The sequence below is a fragment of the Liolophura sinensis genome, chromosome 10 (genome assembly GCF_032854445.1).
Source record: "Liolophura sinensis isolate JHLJ2023 chromosome 10, CUHK_Ljap_v2, whole genome shotgun sequence".
Classification (NCBI taxonomy): domain Eukaryota; kingdom Metazoa; phylum Mollusca; class Polyplacophora; order Chitonida; family Chitonidae; genus Liolophura; species Liolophura sinensis.
In genome coordinates this window covers 10323262-10342134 of record NC_088304.1, presented here as the reverse complement: position 1 = coordinate 10342134, position 18873 = coordinate 10323262, and the positions used below count along the sequence as shown (strand labels likewise).

The window sequence follows — 18873 nt, the reverse complement described above, 5'->3', positions numbered from 1 at the left end:
TAGATGTTTTGGTGGAAGTACAACAACGATGCTAGTAGCATTTTCCTTCTGTTTGGAAGGATGGACGAGTTAAACATGTGAATTTTATGTGCTTAAGAGTTCCTCGGTATCTTGCAATGAAATCTAAACAGAGAATCCCGTGGAAAGCCTCCTGATCCACCATGGACCACGACAGACGACACGGGCTTCATTGTGAGTGTACAGTTGTACACACAAGTTACAGTAGGCTTCTATGCTTTGCAGTTCACAAGACATAGATGGCAACAACTGCTCCGATGGTTACTGAACTAACATACTTACCATCGTCGCCAATGCGTCCCTGGTCAAAGCGGCAAGATCATCCCTGCACTGTTCAATTTTGGCCAGGCGTACCTACAACTGCGCTCCGCATGAAACAGAAACACTGGGGAAGCCTGCCAGCTAATCGTGTTTTCTAATCATGAGCGCAGTTATAGTAACGTTTGGCCTAAATTGAACAGTGCGGGGACGATCTCCTATCTTTGAGCTGGGTCGCTTTTGCGACAATGGTACTTACGTTAGTTCAGTAACCATCAGAGCAGTTGCGGCTAAAGACGTGGACAAGCAGCAAAGATGTTGTTTAAAACTTTGCGCTTATTACGAATCATGCAGAAGACACACAGTGACACCCTGATCGCCAGTCTTTCCTCAGTCTACAGCATTTCCTTTGATTTTTTGCTTTCAGATGTAAATGGAATGACAAGGCCAATGCCTGTGGACAGGAAAAAGGACCACAACTACAAACTGATTGTTGATCCATTCCTTCATAAAGGACATCCTCAGAAAGTTTATCGGTTCGATGGCGTGGTTCCTGGGGTAAGACAGGTGTTTTAACGGCCGAGTGTTGGCTGGCACTGATTTCTGTACTGGATAATCTGTTTGGGGGAAATCAACAATCAGAGACAAATGACAGCTTAAGAATGTATGACACTGACAGCAGTAGCTTTTAACATTGTTTTTAATCCTTTGCACCTTGGAACGTAGATGACATTGTAAACATTCACAAAAGCTCTTGGGTTACCTTTATAAAATTTTTCATAGCACATTCCTCAGTAAGTGACCTGACAACCAAAGAGTGCCAGATTTTTCAGGAAATTTTTTTTTTTCCAATATTGTTTGGACTTAACATCGTTTGGACTTTTAATACTGAATTGCCAGGTTTTTAAGTTATTTAAGTACCTGCCCTTGAGAAATGTCAGCCACTGCATTAATTCAAAGAGACAAATATGAATCATACTTTGTTAATTATGGACATAGTGAGCACTGCCTTAATTTAAAATGGTTCTTTAAGAGTTCCTTTTAATACACTGTAGATAAGTTAAAACCATGAATGTAATTGACAAATAGCTACAAGAAATGCATATCTTTAAATGGATTCATTATGATCATTTAAGGGCAATTTGTCAAGGGCACACAGATTTCATCCACCTAATAAACTGTCCACTGTCAGGAATTGGAGATATCTGTATGATTTTTAAATACCAATCAGATAAATAGATAAACAATTCTAGTTCGACTTATAATAGAATTTAATAAAGTCAGTAACCCTCATTTAATAGATAATCTAATGTTTATGGTAAAATGATATATTAGATGTTCTGTTTTAACTGTGCCTTGGTTTTAAAGTGTTGTTCAATTTTGACCACTTTCCAGCATAAGTCCTAAGCTTTACTTGCATGGCTGCAAAAGTAGTAGTTAACCTGAAGTAATTAAATATTGATTATGAATCATGATAAAGTTTGTTAAGTGACCTGATCAGCTTGACAAAAATTGTGTGCGAAGAACAAAAGATACTGTATGTTTACATATTACTGATTTTGATATGAATGGGATAACAAATATTCACCGTTTGTTGTAGGAGAATCGCGTGGTTAGTACCCGGGACCCTCGATCAAGGTTAACCCGGCTTTGGACCAGACAACAGCAGGCAGATCTACCTGTCCCTAAATTCAAGGTAAAGTATCGCAGTGATTTGTGTGGCATGCATTCTAATAGTTTGTTACATGAAAAGTAAGTGATTTGGTTGGGGTGGTTAAGTTAATGAATTTTCTAAATATTAGGCTGAACATTCTCACTCCGAAAAGGGAGATAATTAATAAAGGACAGGGCCTGAGTAAAATTAAAGCTATTGAGTTGATCTTTCAGTATAAACCAAGCCATTGTATACAGACCTTTTATCCGGAAGCTTAGAAGCTCTCCAAAAAGAAAAATTCAGTTATGTGACTTTTCAGTGTATTTTTCACCTTGAAATATTAACTGATATTGGTAGTATTAAAGCATTACAGATGTGTTTGTTATCAAGTTCATAAGAAATTCAAGTAATGTGAGATTTTGTGAATGTACAGATCTTTTTTTCTTCTATTGTGATTTTGATATTCCGGAAAGAGAGAACATTTTAGTGAAAGGTGAAATAATTGGATATTTTGTTTTTCTTGTCTTTTCCATGTTAGTATGACGAATATTACGTGGGCATTCCTCCACCCAAAGATGTCACATTTACCAACCTGAATGACAACATCAACAAAGATTTCTTGGAAAATATGTGCAAAGGATTTGGGAAAATAGAAGAATGCAAGATTTACTATCATCCTCGAACCAAGAAACATTTAAGTATTGGCAAGGTAAGTACACAGTTTTCCACTGTGGAAAACCTCAATCATAATTTTGAAATGTAAATTTTGAACAGAAGTGTAAAATTGAAACGGTTAAAAAACAAAAGGAAATTTCAAGTCAAAATCTTAAAGAGAAGTCTTCAAGAAATCTACATGATAATTCTCAGATTTATTACCTTGAACAGCTCTTCAATTTGAAGACTTAAATAGGCTCATATTTTCTACCCACTTTAAATTAAAATTTCGCAGTTTTTGTTTAAGTTTGGCTATGGAATCCAGAGGACATTTGCAGAGTTATCTCCCTTTAATCCACAGTTACCTCCCTTGAAACTGTCTTATCTGTGCGTGTGTATGATAATATAAAATAAAAATATAGAAGCGTCAGCTTTCATAGAAGTGGAAAATTCTTAAGTTTTAAACAACAATCAAATAAGTCAATAATTAAATGAAAATATCAGCCATAAGAGCATTAGGGAGAAGAATTGTCATGATGTGCAATTTGAAACAAAACAGACTCTGGTGGTTTCAGAAAGCGTGTAGAAATATTTACATTGAAGCCTTATTAAACATATTTTTACCATGAAACTGGGTTTTATTTCTATTCCAGACACTGTTTACCTCTTCCAAGGCAGCCAAGGCTTGTGTGGACAAATTAAACAACACCTCAAAGATGGGAAACATTATCAATGTATTCATTGATACTATGGGTGAGTAATGTTTAAGTCTTCAGGTGTGATACTGTTTTTAAAACAATTAGTGTAGTATACATTTATCCAGAAGGTGTGCTTCTTATTGTTGGTTATTGCAGCCTGTGTTTGAATCATAATGTTACTTTTTAGCTGCACTTTAACCTTGTCATGATTGTAATTGTCTTGGTTGAAATCATAACTCTCTAAAGCTTCTTTTAAACTTTGCTCTGCTGTGGTTTTCCTCCACCTATGATCATAGTCGCCATCATATGAGTGAGTAGTTTGGAGTGCACTGTTTAACACTAGACAAACAAATCCATCAAAAGCTTAGCTCTTGTTGGTGCTGTGATGATTTGTTAATAAAGGGAGATAAATCAGAACCAACAAAAATTATCTCCCTTGGCTCTTAATATGCTTGATGTGTAAACACATGAGGTCAAGTTATTTTAAATGTTTCCACACTGTGTGTGATTTTAGGGAAAGAAAGAAATCGGATGATTGAAGAATTGACATCAGAGCAGCAAAGACGCCCTGAGCGAGCTGCATCCCCGAGTCGACGGAATGCAAGGCTCTCAGACGGTAGCTTCGCAGACATGGAGGCATATGATCCAGGGGATACATTTGATTTGGGACAAGGGGAGCAGGATTATACCCCCAGCGTGGAGACAGAATACAGCAGCTACTCAGAGGGCGGGTACTCTGTGCCACAGTCTGAAATGAGCTTCTCCAGCCAGGACACAGGGTATTCCTCAGCCAGTAACGCCATCGGCATGGGGTACCACAGGGATGGGTATAACCACTATGCGCGAGAACCTCCCCCCAACACTTCACACCATGGTAACAACTACTACCACAGCCAGCAGTACAGCGGAGGCAACCATCACCATCCTCCTGCTCAGCACCGACACAAGCAGCACCACCATCAACATCATCATCAGCAACATCACCATGGCGGGCATGTCGTGCACCACCAGCCCCCTGCCACACCCGCGCATCGACACACCCCGCAGGCTACACCTCACTTCTCCATGATGGGGCAGGACATGGACAATAGCCAGTACGGCTTTTATGCCCCACCCCCTCCCATACCTAAGCCTCCATTTGACCGCCCTCCACCTCCCCTACCACCAGAGCCACAACCCCCTCCCCCTGATCACGGCTTCCATCAGTCACACCATGCTCAGGATCACTCAAGGTTCAGTCATAACAAAAATAAAAAGAAGCGGTCACGGGAGTCAAAGCTGCCTCCGCCTCCCCGGCAGCCGTCACCAGAGATGAACAGTGATGAACCACGTATGGAGAGCTTGGAATCCCGTATCCAGAGCTTGCTGCAGAATGTTCACGGAATGGGTAGCCCTGACCACACTTCCAGCTCAAGTCAGGACGAGGCGACGCCTTCACATACCACGGCCCGCGAGTCCCCATTTGACTTCCACCCACCCCCTGCTGCTGAGTCCCTGCCCCCTCTCCCAGAACTCACCCAAGATGACTTGACCCTGTCTCCTGCACCTGGTCAGGCTGAGGGTGGGGGAGAGGAGGGCGGGGCAACGAGAGAAGAGTTTGAGAGCCAAATGTTGGACAGCCAGACGGTTATTGAGGAGACGGTGAACACAGAGCCACCGGTCACACCAAGCGGGAACAGCCTGCAGAATGGGGTGGTGTCCAGTGCGGCACCTCCAGAGGGAATGTCTGAGGCTCCTGGTGATGATGAGGATGACCGTATGAGCCTGTCATCCATTAGTAGTGGAGAGGAAAAACTAGAGATTAACCCGCCCCTCCCATCAGCTTCCTCCGCCCCCAGTACCTCCACGAACTTTACCCCGCCCCATGCTGCCCAGCCAACTTCTTCTGTCAGTGGCACTTCGCCCTGGGCACCTTATAATTACGGGAACCTAATCGGCAGCCCCCCTCTGGGTGGAATGCAACCGGGTACATACCAGAACGGAGTCTATGGCATGAGCCCGGGGCAACTCATACCCACTCAGGAAGAGAAAGAAGACCCGAATGATAAGACTTTCACAACTGTTCTCGACAAGTTTGTCAAAGAGCTCAAAACTATCATGCAAAAAGACTTGTGTAAAAAGATGGTAGAGAATTCAGCATTCAAGGCATTCGAGGCTTGGTGGGATGGTGAAGTATTAAAATCAAAGGTCTGTTTTTTTTTTTTCTTCATTTATTTTTTGAATAAACCCATATACTTGAACCCTAATGTTAAGCTTTGTTGGGGGCCGCACATATCATGGTACATTTCAGTTGGAGATAATTTGAAAGTAATCGTAAAACTACCTCTCTCTGCTCTTCAGGTATTAATGAGTGAATGACTGAATGAATGATTATGAATTTATGCCCCTTCTGCAGTATTGTAAGCATATCTTGGTGACAAATATTAATGTTTGATATTTCACATTAATATTGATGTGCAAACGCTAAAAAAATATGGACTTCAAAAGCAAAAAGCGTATGTGCACACATCCCAGAGCTCTTGAAGCAAAGGTTCAAGCTGAATTAGAAAGATGTGTTAAAGACATTCAGTAAATGCTTACTTTGTCAAAAATTTCTGATTCCTTGCCCTTTCATACAGACATGTCAGCAGGTGGAGAAAGCACCAGAGCCTGTTACCAGCACATCTACCAGCCTCCCTAAGCCAAAGACAGACATCAAACCTGAGATGAGTGCATCGCTAGCCTCACTGTTTGAGTCTCGAGACCGTGGTGGACTGGACAACAGTGGCATGGGTTATGGAGGCTTCTTGGGAATCCGTGGTGGAATGCCAAAGTTACCCTCCTTCAAGGTAAGACTCTTTGGACTGTCATCACCATAAAAGCAGGTTGTACACTCGATGGCTTTTTACATGTTGAAGATTTAGCAACTTGTACAAGAACTGTCCATTTCTTGTTACTTGACGGTGTCTCCCAGGGGTCAGTCTTGGGTCGGATTATGCCTGAGACCTGAAACTTCGCCATCTTGGCACTTTGAGCCAATTCCACAAAGCCATATGTGACTTAAATAAAAATGTATACCCTCCTAATATGAGTAGTGAGCGCTTGGTAATTGAAGTTGAAAATTTGACACATATGTCTATAAGATGGAGTGGTCAAAATTTTAAAATCTAGTCAATAAAATAAGGTCAAAATTCAAAACTTTGTTGTGTTTCAAAGTTGAGGATATAATAACTTCAGTCGTGAGTCATGTTGTTTTTATGGCGCCATGTCTTTGACGTCTCTTCCGAAACATTTTTGCGAAATATCGCTCGTGAAATTTTGTGAATGTGAGTATTTCGCAATATGTAAAATTTTGCACATTAAAGAAAGTCAGAACAAACTTTTGTGGAATGATCCTTGGGGTCATAATAGATGATATACCGTGTTGGTCAGCCAAGTAGTGTCGGTGTAATCCATATTCCACTCGAAAAAGAATTGTAATACGTGTGTCTAATGACAATTTAGAAACAGTCCTAAAGCATATAAAATAAAAATCCTTGAGTTGTGTCAGGAACGATGTATTATGTTGAGTATTTCATGATTGAATTCATTGAATTTTGTGACTTTCAGCGCAAGTTCCATCGGCCGTCGCCACCACCAGAAGGAGATGAAGACTCTAGGAAACTGGACGCTAAGTCTGTGGATGAAGAAGAGTCAGGTTAGTCCAGTGACAGTCACATAACCTGCTTCCACTGCCCTCTGGGCAACTTGACCAATACAACCTGTTAGTTACAATGTAGATGTACTCAAAAATGGACAGTGGATTCAGCTGTGTTCTGTCAGCAACCTGCGGATGGTTATGGGTTCTCCCTGGGCTCTAAGTGAAATGTCCTTGAGTAGGGCGTAAAACGCCAATCAAACAAATGAATATTTCACCTAAAGGTTGGTCTGTAATAAAGCACATTCAGAAGAACATAAAGGCCTTAAAATTATGCTTTTGATGCCAACACTTATTTTTTTCTGATATTTAAACTTGACAAGTGGCCCTATAAGGTTGATGAATCGATCAGAATGAAAGTGGTGCGATAGAGTACTTTGTTAATAAACAAAAACCAAGTTATGGTGAATGGTATAAGGTCCTAATCAAGTGGTGTGACTGATGTTTCTGAGTGATGAGGATTTTTACCGCCCCAGTCTGACCTTATGCTGACTGATTGGATTTTCTCTGACAGAACCTCCTCTTTTCTGTAAAATCTGTGTATTACGCTGGGAAAATTTATCAGTTTCTCACCAAAGACCAATGGTTTACACAAGACACCCTGTTTTTCAGAGAAATATGTGAATGGCATCCTTTTCCAAGCTTCTGACAAACCCCTTGTCAGAAAGACTAAACTGAGCCATTTGGAGTGTGATTCTAATGTGCAACTTCGTTACTCATGCTGAAGTGGTCTGGAATGAGTTGGTCAGAACTCTTGCTCTTTTGGAGAGTCACCTATTTTCAGCTGCCTGTAAAACCAGTCATACACGCTACCAAAATTGCCTTTAGTTAGTGACACGTAACAACATAAGCTTTACATATTGATATGTTTGAAGTTCACATTATTGCGTGGAAAATGAAGTTAGAACACTTCTTCTAATTCATAATGTTTTAATGTTTAATGATCTGAACATGTTTTCACAGAGGGCAACACCAGTTTCCTAAACTGCTATCGATCTTGCTGTAAACCTTGTTTCTTCCTCTGCCATATTTGAGGTTGTGTACACGTTTTAGTGAAATATAACCGTAATAAATGAATATAATTTTATCTTAGTATATTATCTCATGGTTTTTAAGCTGGATGTTTTGTTATAAAAAACAGGGTAGTCTATTCATTGAGAGTGTAGTGTAGGCTGTGTTACTGCATGGAGTTTGTTCTTATCGCATGTTGGTGCACCTATTGTAAAACAAATTACTCTGCATGCCCATTCCCCAGCAAGCCACTGAGCTTATGGAGTTTAACTTTGTGGATTAGAAAAAGTGTTCTAACTTTTCCATGCAATAAAGTGATATCCATGTGTAGAGCTTCTGTTGTTACATGTCACTGACTGAAGGTATCTTTAGTAGCGAGTATGACTGATTTTACAAACACCTGAATATAGGCGACTCTCTAAAAGAAATATACTGTAGTTGACCTCTGTGAGACTGATCAGATTAAAAAACATAAAGCACATGTTATGCGTGACCAAGGGGAATAACTCATGCTGGTTAATAGTTAGTAGAAGTAGTTTCCCTTGAAACGTGGTACCATAGGTCATTTGAAAAATGAACCTTGCCCTAAGCATCCTGGCAGATACATGTGTCCATAATGGAAGAGGAATAAAGTGATAGTGAAGTCATCAATACAGCGTTAAACATTAATCAAATGAATAGATACATTTTTGTTCTATCTCTTCAGATGAAGAAGAATCGGCTGGCTCCAAACAGAAGCCTCTGATCAGCGAGAGCGAGGAAGAGTCGGAATCCTCTGATGAGGAGAAAGAGGATGCCTCTGCTGGTAACCTATCAAAACACACCACGCTTAACCATTAGAAGTCGTACATATTACCATTGTTAGAAGGCAGCAAGCAAGATGCTAGTTCAGTTGCAGTATTTGACTTAATTTGAACATGACTAATTTAACGATTTTACCTGAATCATACAGTTTTATTCGTCATAGAAATATTACATTAAAAATGCAATTTTTTGAGAGTAAATGCAGCAAAGTTGTTGGTGAGGTCTGTTTTAAGGAATCCCTGGTATTTACCTGCCCCAAGGGTTAATCCTTCAGAGTGAAAAAGGCTTGTGGACACTGTTGGCCTTAAATCTTTGATAAAACATCAGTGCACGTCAAAATCTAGCACTTATTAAAGAGGATAGGACATTTTTGAGCAGAGAGGATATGCACATATTCACACTCGCTCACACTAGTAACTAGGTTTATGTCGAGTCTACTTAACAATTAGCAAGCTTTTACTCCCAGCTAGATTGGCCAAGACCTGTTATTGGCATATCAGTGGTTTGTTAGTTTGTTTCATTGAGTGGGGTTTAACTTCGCTTTTAACATTATTTTGGTCAAAGTCAAAAAAATGATAGAAAAAACTATGCAAATAAGATTCTGTAACTGATGTTTGTTTCTCACAGATGAGGACTCTGCTGACGAGGATGGTAGCGAGGAAAGCAGCGAGGAAGAGGAGGAGGAGGAGTCTGAGGATAGCAGTGAGGAGGAAGAGGAAGACTCTGAGGTGGAGGAGGAGTCAGTGGAGACTCCTGCCAAACCTCAGGGTGAGGCCGAGGTGAAGGTCAAGGACACGGAGGACAGGTCAGTACAGTACAAGCCACATTTTGTTTTTTTCAGTTTATCACTTTTGTTGACAGGCAAAATTTAATTGTGGTTTTGGTAAGCATCCAGACTGTGAAATCACTCCTCTAGGAGTAGTTAATTCTTTAGCATTAGTAGAATAGCTGTTTTGTGATTCTGGAAATATCATAAAAGGATAATAGTGCTGGAAATAAGCTTCTTGACAAGGGCAGTGCCCTGCACCAAATATGAACAGGGACTTGTAAAATAGTTCATATTTGATCTGTGTTACCAGAGTGGAAGAGAAAATGGAGGTGGAAAACTCTGACGAGGAGGAAGAGGAGGTGGATGTGGGTACAGAAGCAGACATCGGTCAACTGCCTCCGTCTGACAGAGACACGAGTCACCAGGACAGTGAGGACAGGTAAAATATGGCGCATATAAATTATCAATGAATTATTGTTTTCAAAATTTGCAGGGATTTGTCAGCCAATTCCCATGCATGTAACCCTAGATATTTAGTCTCACAGTGTTCGCAGTATATATTCAGGAAACTTTATGAACAAGATGAATGTTCTTTGAAGATGTAGTTGTGAGGTTTTATTGAAATTTTTTGTTCTGAAAAGTGATCAGGTTGTGGTAGGTCTTAGTACATCTTAAAGTTAAATACAAGTATGAACGGTTTGAATCTGAAATAATGAATTTGGGCCAAAATACCAGGTTTTTGTTTTGTTGACTTCCTGTTTGAATCAGACGTCCAGTCAACTTAATCTGCCATTTAAACTGAAGCACTAATTGGCAAGCTACCAGGTATTTTTTACCGGGCAATACTACCTTCATTAAAAGGTAAGTTGAACCTACATAGAAAAAATAGGGTAGGTCAGTAGGTTATGCTACCCAGTTTACTTTTGGATTGAAAACATTGTTTTTCTAAATGATGTATTTCTTGCATGTCTGAAATGAATGGCATTGCAGATTTGATTCAAGTATAAACCTCTGTTGGTGATATATTTCTTGTTACATTTCGTCGTGTTATGTTTAACAGTGAGGTATCCAGCATGGACACTGACGAGGAATCGGCTGCCAAGGATGTTAGCGTCAAGGAATCACCAGAGAAGCGGCCTTTGTCTCCAATACTCGAGGAGAAGGAAGCAGAGGAGCAGGCAGTTTCTGTAGTCAAGGGAGATAAAACTGATGGGATAGAAACATCTGCAACAACGACGACGAGTACCGACACCACAACAACCTCCACTGAGTCTAGTGCTATGGACAGTGATTCCAGTGCTGTAGAAACTAGTTCCAAAAAGCTTGGGAAGAAGAGTAGGAGGCGGGGCACATCGGTGTCTGGTCCCGAGAAAGAGAGTGTTACATCAGAATTATCTGAAAAACAGTCTGTAGTGGAGCCGGCTGAAGGTCCGGAAACAGTGATAACAGAGGATGATACTGTTTGTGTGACAGAGGAAATTCACGACTCTGAAAGCTCTCATAAACTGTCCGAATCAGAGGCAGAGCAGCGTTCGCACTTCATGGTGCCAGCCATCGCTGAGCATGACTACTTTAGCTTCCCACCTGTTAGTAAAGACGAGACAACTGCTGACTCGGACCAGACTGAATCCGCAGATGAAGACTCAGAGACTTTGTCAGAAGTTCTGGTTGACCACAACTATAGCCTGCCTCCAATTGTCATGGACCAAGTCAAGATTGGCGAGGCAGTCCTAACGAAGGAATCTGTTATGTCCCCCAAACCTGCCAAAGAACCCAAAAAGAAAGCAAGGATGAAGAAATCCAAGACCAATACTCTAGCAGACATCACAAACCGCCCGGAGGATAAGATCAGTCGAGAATTGGCCAGTCTTTTGACCCCGGTCAAACCATTACCCAGATTTAAATGTCGGACTTTCCAAGAGGAACGCCAGATTTTTTTTGACATTTATGACCGGGGGATTTCAGAAGAGGATGTGAAGTATTTAAAAAGATCATACGATGAATTAATACAGTCGGATGACCCAAGTTTATACTGGCTCAATGACATTTTGTGGGTTGATCATACGCACACGGATATTCCGGATATTCTTCCTACACCAGTCAAAAAGCGGAAAAAGGCGGAAGATCTTACTCCTAAACTACACAAAACAGGTAAGCGCAGAACTCAGTTGACAATTGAGTATTTTAAGACCAGTGAGGCCTAATAAATTTCAATTTATTTGTTTTCTTTTATTTTACCTCATTCTGGCATAATGCTACATAAAGCCGTGGTGCTGGGAGGCGTGTAATTTGTTACTAATTATGCCTGTGAAGAGTAAGAATAAAATCCATTGATTGATGTTATGACAGACTAAGCGTATTATAGCTCCTTTAACCAGCTTATGACCCGCATAGCTGTGCCTCCTATCCGTCACGCATTATCGCCCGCAGGGCTGGCCTATTCTTCTGTACTTCCCGTCATTGATAAATGTCCGCTGAAGTACCAGTGCAAAAAGAAGAAAGGAAAAAAAAAAAAAATTCAACTGAACAAAGGAGCTTACCTTTAACAGATCCACACCGTTCATTATCGGCCGAGTGTATGTAGTTCTACAGGTACTATGCTTGCAGATTAGACTCTAGGAAAAAGTTTTCATGCAGAAACTTATTCTATACAGGTGCAGACGTCTTCGTTCAATCCTTTTCACAAATAATTAAGTCTGCTGTACCTAAATACACAGAAAAGGAAGAAGCCCAACACATTATTGAGTAGAAAGGAAAATGCCTCTGAAACCAAATATGCTCGTAACAGGGTAAGATGATATTGCTTCGCCAAGGTGGGGACACAAATGGAAAATAACTTCGCCAAAAGTCGACAGCGGCGATTTGGTAGCACTTGCACAGTTTAGTAAAAAGGTACTTGGATATGTATGGAGATGGTCATTGCTTTCCCATGGGTTCTGCCCGCTTTCTGCCCACTGTAATGCTAACTGCCTTCATATATGTGAAATATTCTTGAGTACAGCATAAATCACCAATCAAATAAATAAATCAAAGTCGGAAAACCCAAGATCAAACCGATGCCATACCTAAAAACTTTAAAAACTTAGGGTACTTGCTGCCGCCTTGCTTGTCGCTCAGCACTGAGCATTTAAACCAAGGCAACAGGACTGGTTGGCCCGGTGTCAGTATAATGTGACCGGGTGGGAAGTCATTTCTGGAGTGTTTTGCATGGTACTTCAATTCGCCCAGGATGGACTCACCCTTTCACAGGAAAACACAATATATGTGCACGCACCTAATGACTCGTCGCCACCATATGACTGAAAAATTGTACTGAAAAACGTAAAACCAAAAACATTCATTCATTCATTCATTCATTCATCTAGTGAACAATCATTTGCCTGCAAACTGTGTCAGTTTACAGTTCGAGAATAAAGCACATGCAAAATGTGTCCCATTTGTTGAGAGTGCACAGGAAAAATCTCAGCGAATCTGTTGTGCAGTCTCTGTACTGTCTTGATTTTCCTCTCCTGCCTCCTGTCTTCAGCATGAACAAATGTGGGAAAGTTCATCAGTAACTTGCAAAAATTCAATATTTCACACCAGTTTCCACCACCCTTAGGGCTGACTGACATCATATACATGTAGGTGGGAAAAAAATCAAGTATGGCATTAAACAAGAATAAATCAATCAGTCAGTCCTGCCTGAATATTAGCAGTGGAATGTTGAACATCGTGACAATACCTGTGACCATCACAGACCAAAACCTTTTCAGGCATTAGTCTAAAATTGAAATCCAAATAAAATATGCATTAAATTGATACAAGTTTGACTGTTGATACTGCAGTGTGCTAGTGCAGCTTCAAATATATTGTTTTCTAAAGAAGATTGAATTTCTGGATAACTATGAAACTGGCCTCTGAAAATCCCTTCCAAAATCTGCCCCCAGTTACCGAGGTAAAACAACCCCTCTCCTCACTACCCCCAGACTATCAAGTTATCAAGAACTATGGGATGTAGAGAAATAATTTGCACAGTTTTATGAAGCTTGCATCTTTAGTGACATGAATTTCATGTTTTGTTTTTTTTTTTTGGAGGATAAATTTCATAATAATTGTATGCATAAATGCCCCTGAAAAAATGTGTGTGAAAAGTTTGAAGATTTACAGTAGTTCTTACTGAGGCAGAATTGTGAATTATGTTTAAATTGTGAATATGGGAGCCTTAACATGGTCATCTTGTTGTTTTAGGTTGTGCCAGGTCTGAGGGCTATTACAAACTCACTATGATGGAAAAGGCTGGTTATCTCCGTCACGCCCACATTCAACAAAAGGCAGCTGAAGATATGAAAAAGATTGTAAGTTCTTACAAATCCCACATACATGTATATTGCAATCAAGCCTTGTCATGATTATTTTGATTTCTGTGAAAACAAAAGTTGAACAGATTCATTGCATGTTGGCCGTTTTACTTCAGCTTCTTGAGAAGCTGTCTATTATATACATGTATACTCTAATTCCTCACCCTTTTTGTGTATAAAAGAGCAACTTTCATTGCAATTTGAGCACATTTTTCATTTTTGTTTTGGAGACTGACAAAACTACATTGGTTGGATTGGCCAATTTGAGGGCTTCATAAAAAGTGTAATTTTGTCAGTGTATACAGAATGACATCTTAAATAAGCTTAAATAAACACCTTGCAAACCATCGAAAAAGTTGAAGAATTACATTATATATATATATATATGTTGAATAAAAAAAATGCCAGTTGATCGAAGGTATTACTTGTCAGTCTGAATAAATGTAGAATAAAATGTATGTCGTGATCCTGTTGAGAGGTATATTCTGGGAAAGAATTCACTACTTCATGGAAATCTAGCTTTATATCCCTGCAATTTATTGTCTGTAGCCTGCAGGCAAATTCATCATTGTGTGTGATTCTTTTGAAAGAAGCAGTTAGAATTGAATATTCATACACTGTGTGGTGATGTAAAAACTGAAGTCAATTATGTACATGGTGTCATGATGTGTATTACAGCAATTATGTATGTGGTGTCATGATGTGTATTACAGCAATTATATGTGTGGTGTCATGATGTGTATTACGGCAATTACGTATGTGGTGTCATGATGTGCATTACAGCAGTTATATATGTGGTGTCATGATGTGCATTACAGCAATTATATATGTGGTGTCCTGATGTGTATTATGGCAATTACGTGTGTGGTGTCATGATGTGCATTACAGCAGTTATATATGTGGTGTCATGATGTGTATTACAGCAGGAGGGAAAGAAAGCCCAAACTTCACGAGAGGCTCGGCACCACAATAGGCGGTTACAGACGACCTACTCTGACCTAGAAACCGACCTCTTGCGTTTCAATCAGCTTAAGGTACGTGAAGATAATGGGACGTTTAATGATTTTAATGGATTTGTTCAGCCTGAGGCTGCACCAAGTAAAAGTTTTGTTTTGCAGATTGAATGCAAGAGAAATTAAAAATGAAAGTAAAATTTTAAAAATCAGCAAATTTGTGGAAAATGTGGCCTATCCCAGCAATTATTCCTGTGTAAGATGTTTTATGTGGTTAGAAAATCTTGGAAAACAGGACCATCTTGAAAACATCAGGATGGGCCAAAATAAAAAAAGATAGATTTACATTTTGTTTTCTTATGGATTTTTATTGTAGGGCTCACCTATTAAAGGAAAAATGCTTACACACGTACCATAATGTCAAATGAGCAAATTTGTCTCAAAATGAATACTAAATGTGTTAAACTGTTTGTTTTGTTGTTGTTGTTTTTTACCTAATTCTGCCTGATATAAACCATGGTACTCTGAGGTTACGTGTGACCATTTGCCAACTATCACATTGTCATGGTAGCTCTAATTTTACTCTCCATGCTGCTGTCTTCTGTGTATGGCACCTTCCAAAATCTGGGAGTATGATCGCGGGTAAATGATTGTCAGCCTCTGACAGGGAATCACCTGCTTCCTTTGTGCTTGGCACTCAGGTCGTAATAAGTGATTCACAGCTCTTGTGTGACATTTACATGTAGGTCCTGTTACCAGGTTGATGAAGATTGCTTTCTATTTCACCAGTATGATGTAATCGTACACCAGTTACTGTTTTTCACCTAAAGTTTGGCCTTTAAAAATGCACCTTGAGAAGCACATTGGGCCGTAAAATGATTCTTATGAAGCCAACACTAGTTTTCTGATCAGAAATTATCCAAACATGACAAAAAAATCTCATTATAGACCCTATTAGGTGTATAAATCAATCAGAATCAAGCAAAAGCTCAGTAGTTTACACTGTTAGAATACAGTGGAGTGAGTAAACTTAATAGTAATCCTATCAAGGTCTGCAAGTAAAACAGTGTGATCTCCACTTTCAGTTCCGAAAGAAGCAGCTGAAATTTGCCAAGAGTGGTATCCACGACTGGGCCTGTTTGCACTGGAGCCTATCGCTTCTGAGGAGATGGTCATAGAGTATGTGGGCCAGGTAGTGCGGCAGTCCATCGCGGACGAGCGGAGAAGCGTTATGAAGCCATCGGCATCGGCAGCAGCTACCTGTTCAGGGTGGACACCGAGACGATTATTGACGCCACCAAGACAGGCAATCTGGCACGGTTTATCAACCATAGCTGCAATGTAAGTATAAACCTGGGAAGAATCCAGTCAAATAGAATGGAAGGGAAAGATGTTTTATCTTATTGTGCTGTGGTTAGATTGACTGAGAGATTAGAGCATCCACCTCTTACCCTATTTCTTCAATCTTTTCGCATTTTTAAGGGCAACTTTGAAGGCAATTTATCAACCTTCACATAAAGTATGTTTTTGTGGGGTTTTTTTCAATGTAGCAAAGGAAATGTCGTCAAATTATGCCAGTTGAACATGCGAAAAGGTTGAAGAAATATAGTTAGCACTGGACCTGGGTTACATCCATAGTCATTTTCATGAGACTTTGATGTCGACCAAATACAGGCAAGTCCAGTGTCACTAAACTGTCACTGGGCAAAGCGTTATACTCAATGTCATCCATAAGGCTTTCCAGCTTAACAGGGCGTCACCAATTTATTGACTTAAAAATTACGAGAAGATCTTTACAATGGCTTTTCAAGAGATCATTAAAAGCACTTTATTGTTTGAAAAACGTATTTGGACTGTGGCAGCAACATGCCATAGTAGTAGGTCATGCAGAAAATGCATGTATGGTGAAATTAGTTAAACCAAAAACACATGATAATACATTTAGTCACAAGTTTTACACACAAGTTGTAAAGGTAAAGTTTCTCGTATCCTCTGGAGACTGACAACTGCCTGTCTCTGCTATGGTGTGGAACATTGCAAGGTCAGATGGTTAGAGCGCTTGCACGCCATGACTATCTGTCCGCAGACCAATGAGATTGTCATTCAAATACAGATCTTGTGTCAGCCCCAGCTCTAGGTCAAGGTGTTTGCCAGGTCCGTGGTATTTCCATTTCCTCCACCCATAAACCAGACTACAGTCATATAAGTGAAAAATCCTTGAACACAGCGTTAAATACTCAGTCAGTTAGTCTCCCCTCCAGTCATACATGGGAAGGTCTGCCACCAACCTGCAGATGGTCGTGGGTTTCCCCCCGGACTCTGCCCGGTTTCCACCCACTATAATGCTGGGCGCCGTTGTGCAAGTAAAGTGTTCTTGAGTACGGCGTACAATACTAATCAAATAAATAAATAAATAGTTAGTCAGTTAGTCAGTCTACTCGGTGATTAAAGCAACAGCTGTAAGTAATCATGAAAATTTTTGGTTTTCGCAGCCAAATTGTTACGCCAAGATCATCACTGTTGAAGCACAGAAGAAGATTGTGATTTACTCCAAGAGAGATATTGATGTGAACGAGGAGATTCACCTATGATTACAAGTTCCCAATAGAAGACGAGAAGATCCCGTGTTTGTGTGGTGCCCCAGGGTGCCGTGGAACCTTGAACTGAGGACACATAAGCAGGTACAGTGGATAGTCTTGTACAGTCAATGGTGCCGAGCTGGAGCTCACGCTAGCAGTTTGTCTCTGAGCAGTGGAAGGACTTCGTGCAGTGCTAGTTGTGTGGAACTTTCCTTCTTTGTGGAAAATGATAGGATATGCTGGACTCTCAGAGGGATATAATAACCAGATACAGAGGATAGTCCTTGTACAGTCAATGGTGCCGAGCTGGAGCTCACGCTAGCAGTTTGTCTCTGAGCAGTGGAAAGACTTCTTGCAGTGCTAGTTGTGTGGAACTTTCCTTCTTTGTGGAAATGATAGGATATGCTGACTCTCAGAGGAATAAGATAGCCAGATCATCTTTTACAGTTTGTCCCAGAGAGCTGTTATACTGAACTCTAGTGGTTCGTGAATTATACGGTGTTCTTCAAGAGAAACAACCTCAGGTTAAATTGCATATGCTCTTGAGAGATGTGTTATTAATTAACCACATATTTGCTCTAGTGCTAGTTCTTTGGAAAGGATTTTAGTGTGGAATTGACTGGATATTATATTATACATCAATGGAATCAAATCAGTGGAGTTCATCCATGGGTATTGAATGAGGAACTTGCAAAAAGGAAGTTGATTTGGTGATTGCTCAGCGAAAATATTTTTGTGCAAGTCCCAGCATGGACTCCTTGCTGTGGAAACTGGTAAATGGCACTCTCTAATGTCTGTGCTGGCGGGTTTGCTCCATTTAAAGAAAACACAAGCAGAACATTGGTTGGTGAAAGCAAGTTTGATTCATGGAATTTACCTTGCTGAAGCTCCCGAATGGACAATGAAACTGGCACTGCAATGTTTAGTTTCGGAAGACGTGCAGAAGAGTGGATAATGAAGCTGTCAAGAAGTATTTGTTTGTGAAGGCATTTTTAGTTAAATGCTTGGGAGTATAAAAGATTAGGCTGGTGAAGGCATCAACACTAGCCTGAAGAAGACATCCAGCATGTCTGGACATTAGGCTTATCGTTGTGGAAATATCCAGATATTAGACTTTTAGCATATCTAGGCGTTAGGTTTATATGAGAGCCTCCAAGTAAAAAGGAAAATAAATATCAGACAGTTCATTCAGGTACAAGCCTTGTAGGTCACCTGCAAAACAAGTCAAACTGAAAATCGCCTCAGTGGGAACCGGACAATATTAAGGAAACTTATGAAGTTATATTTCTGAAGAAATTTTGTATTCTGAATACATTACAGATTCCATCCTTCACTGCCATGTTTCATGTACTTGTTTACATGTGCACATACATGTACATGTTGGTGTGTTTAAAAGTTGGATAGCATGGGAATGGAAAGTGAAAGTGACGTAAAACATGCTACACTAAGTTGAAAATGT

At 40.2% G+C, this 18873-nt stretch overlaps 1 protein-coding gene and 1 non-coding gene across 2 annotated transcripts; both read left to right on the top strand.

Annotated features, from left to right (window-relative positions):
* Nucleotides 1-8: 8 nt before the first annotated feature.
* LOC135476865 (histone-lysine N-methyltransferase SETD1B-A-like) lies at nucleotides 9-18264 on the top strand. The gene is given in 21 exon segments (XM_064757009.1): nucleotides 9-192; nucleotides 704-834; nucleotides 1877-1972; nucleotides 2469-2639; nucleotides 3238-3337; nucleotides 3797-4121; nucleotides 4123-4310; nucleotides 4313-5469; nucleotides 5901-6110; nucleotides 6871-6958; nucleotides 8676-8774; nucleotides 9401-9578; nucleotides 9853-9981; nucleotides 10603-11693; nucleotides 13773-13879; nucleotides 14806-14916; nucleotides 15921-15966; nucleotides 15969-16049; nucleotides 16052-16176; nucleotides 17328-17417; nucleotides 17419-18264. Coding segments are annotated over 21 exon segments (4638 nt in total). The 5' UTR covers nucleotides 9-161; the 3' UTR covers nucleotides 17503-18264.
* On the top strand, nucleotides 7403-7475 carry LOC135477302 (small nucleolar RNA SNORD31). Its single transcript, XR_010445188.1, has one exon. It is a non-coding gene; the product is annotated as a small nucleolar RNA SNORD31 (small nucleolar RNA).
* Nucleotides 18265-18873: the final 609 nt, after the last annotated feature.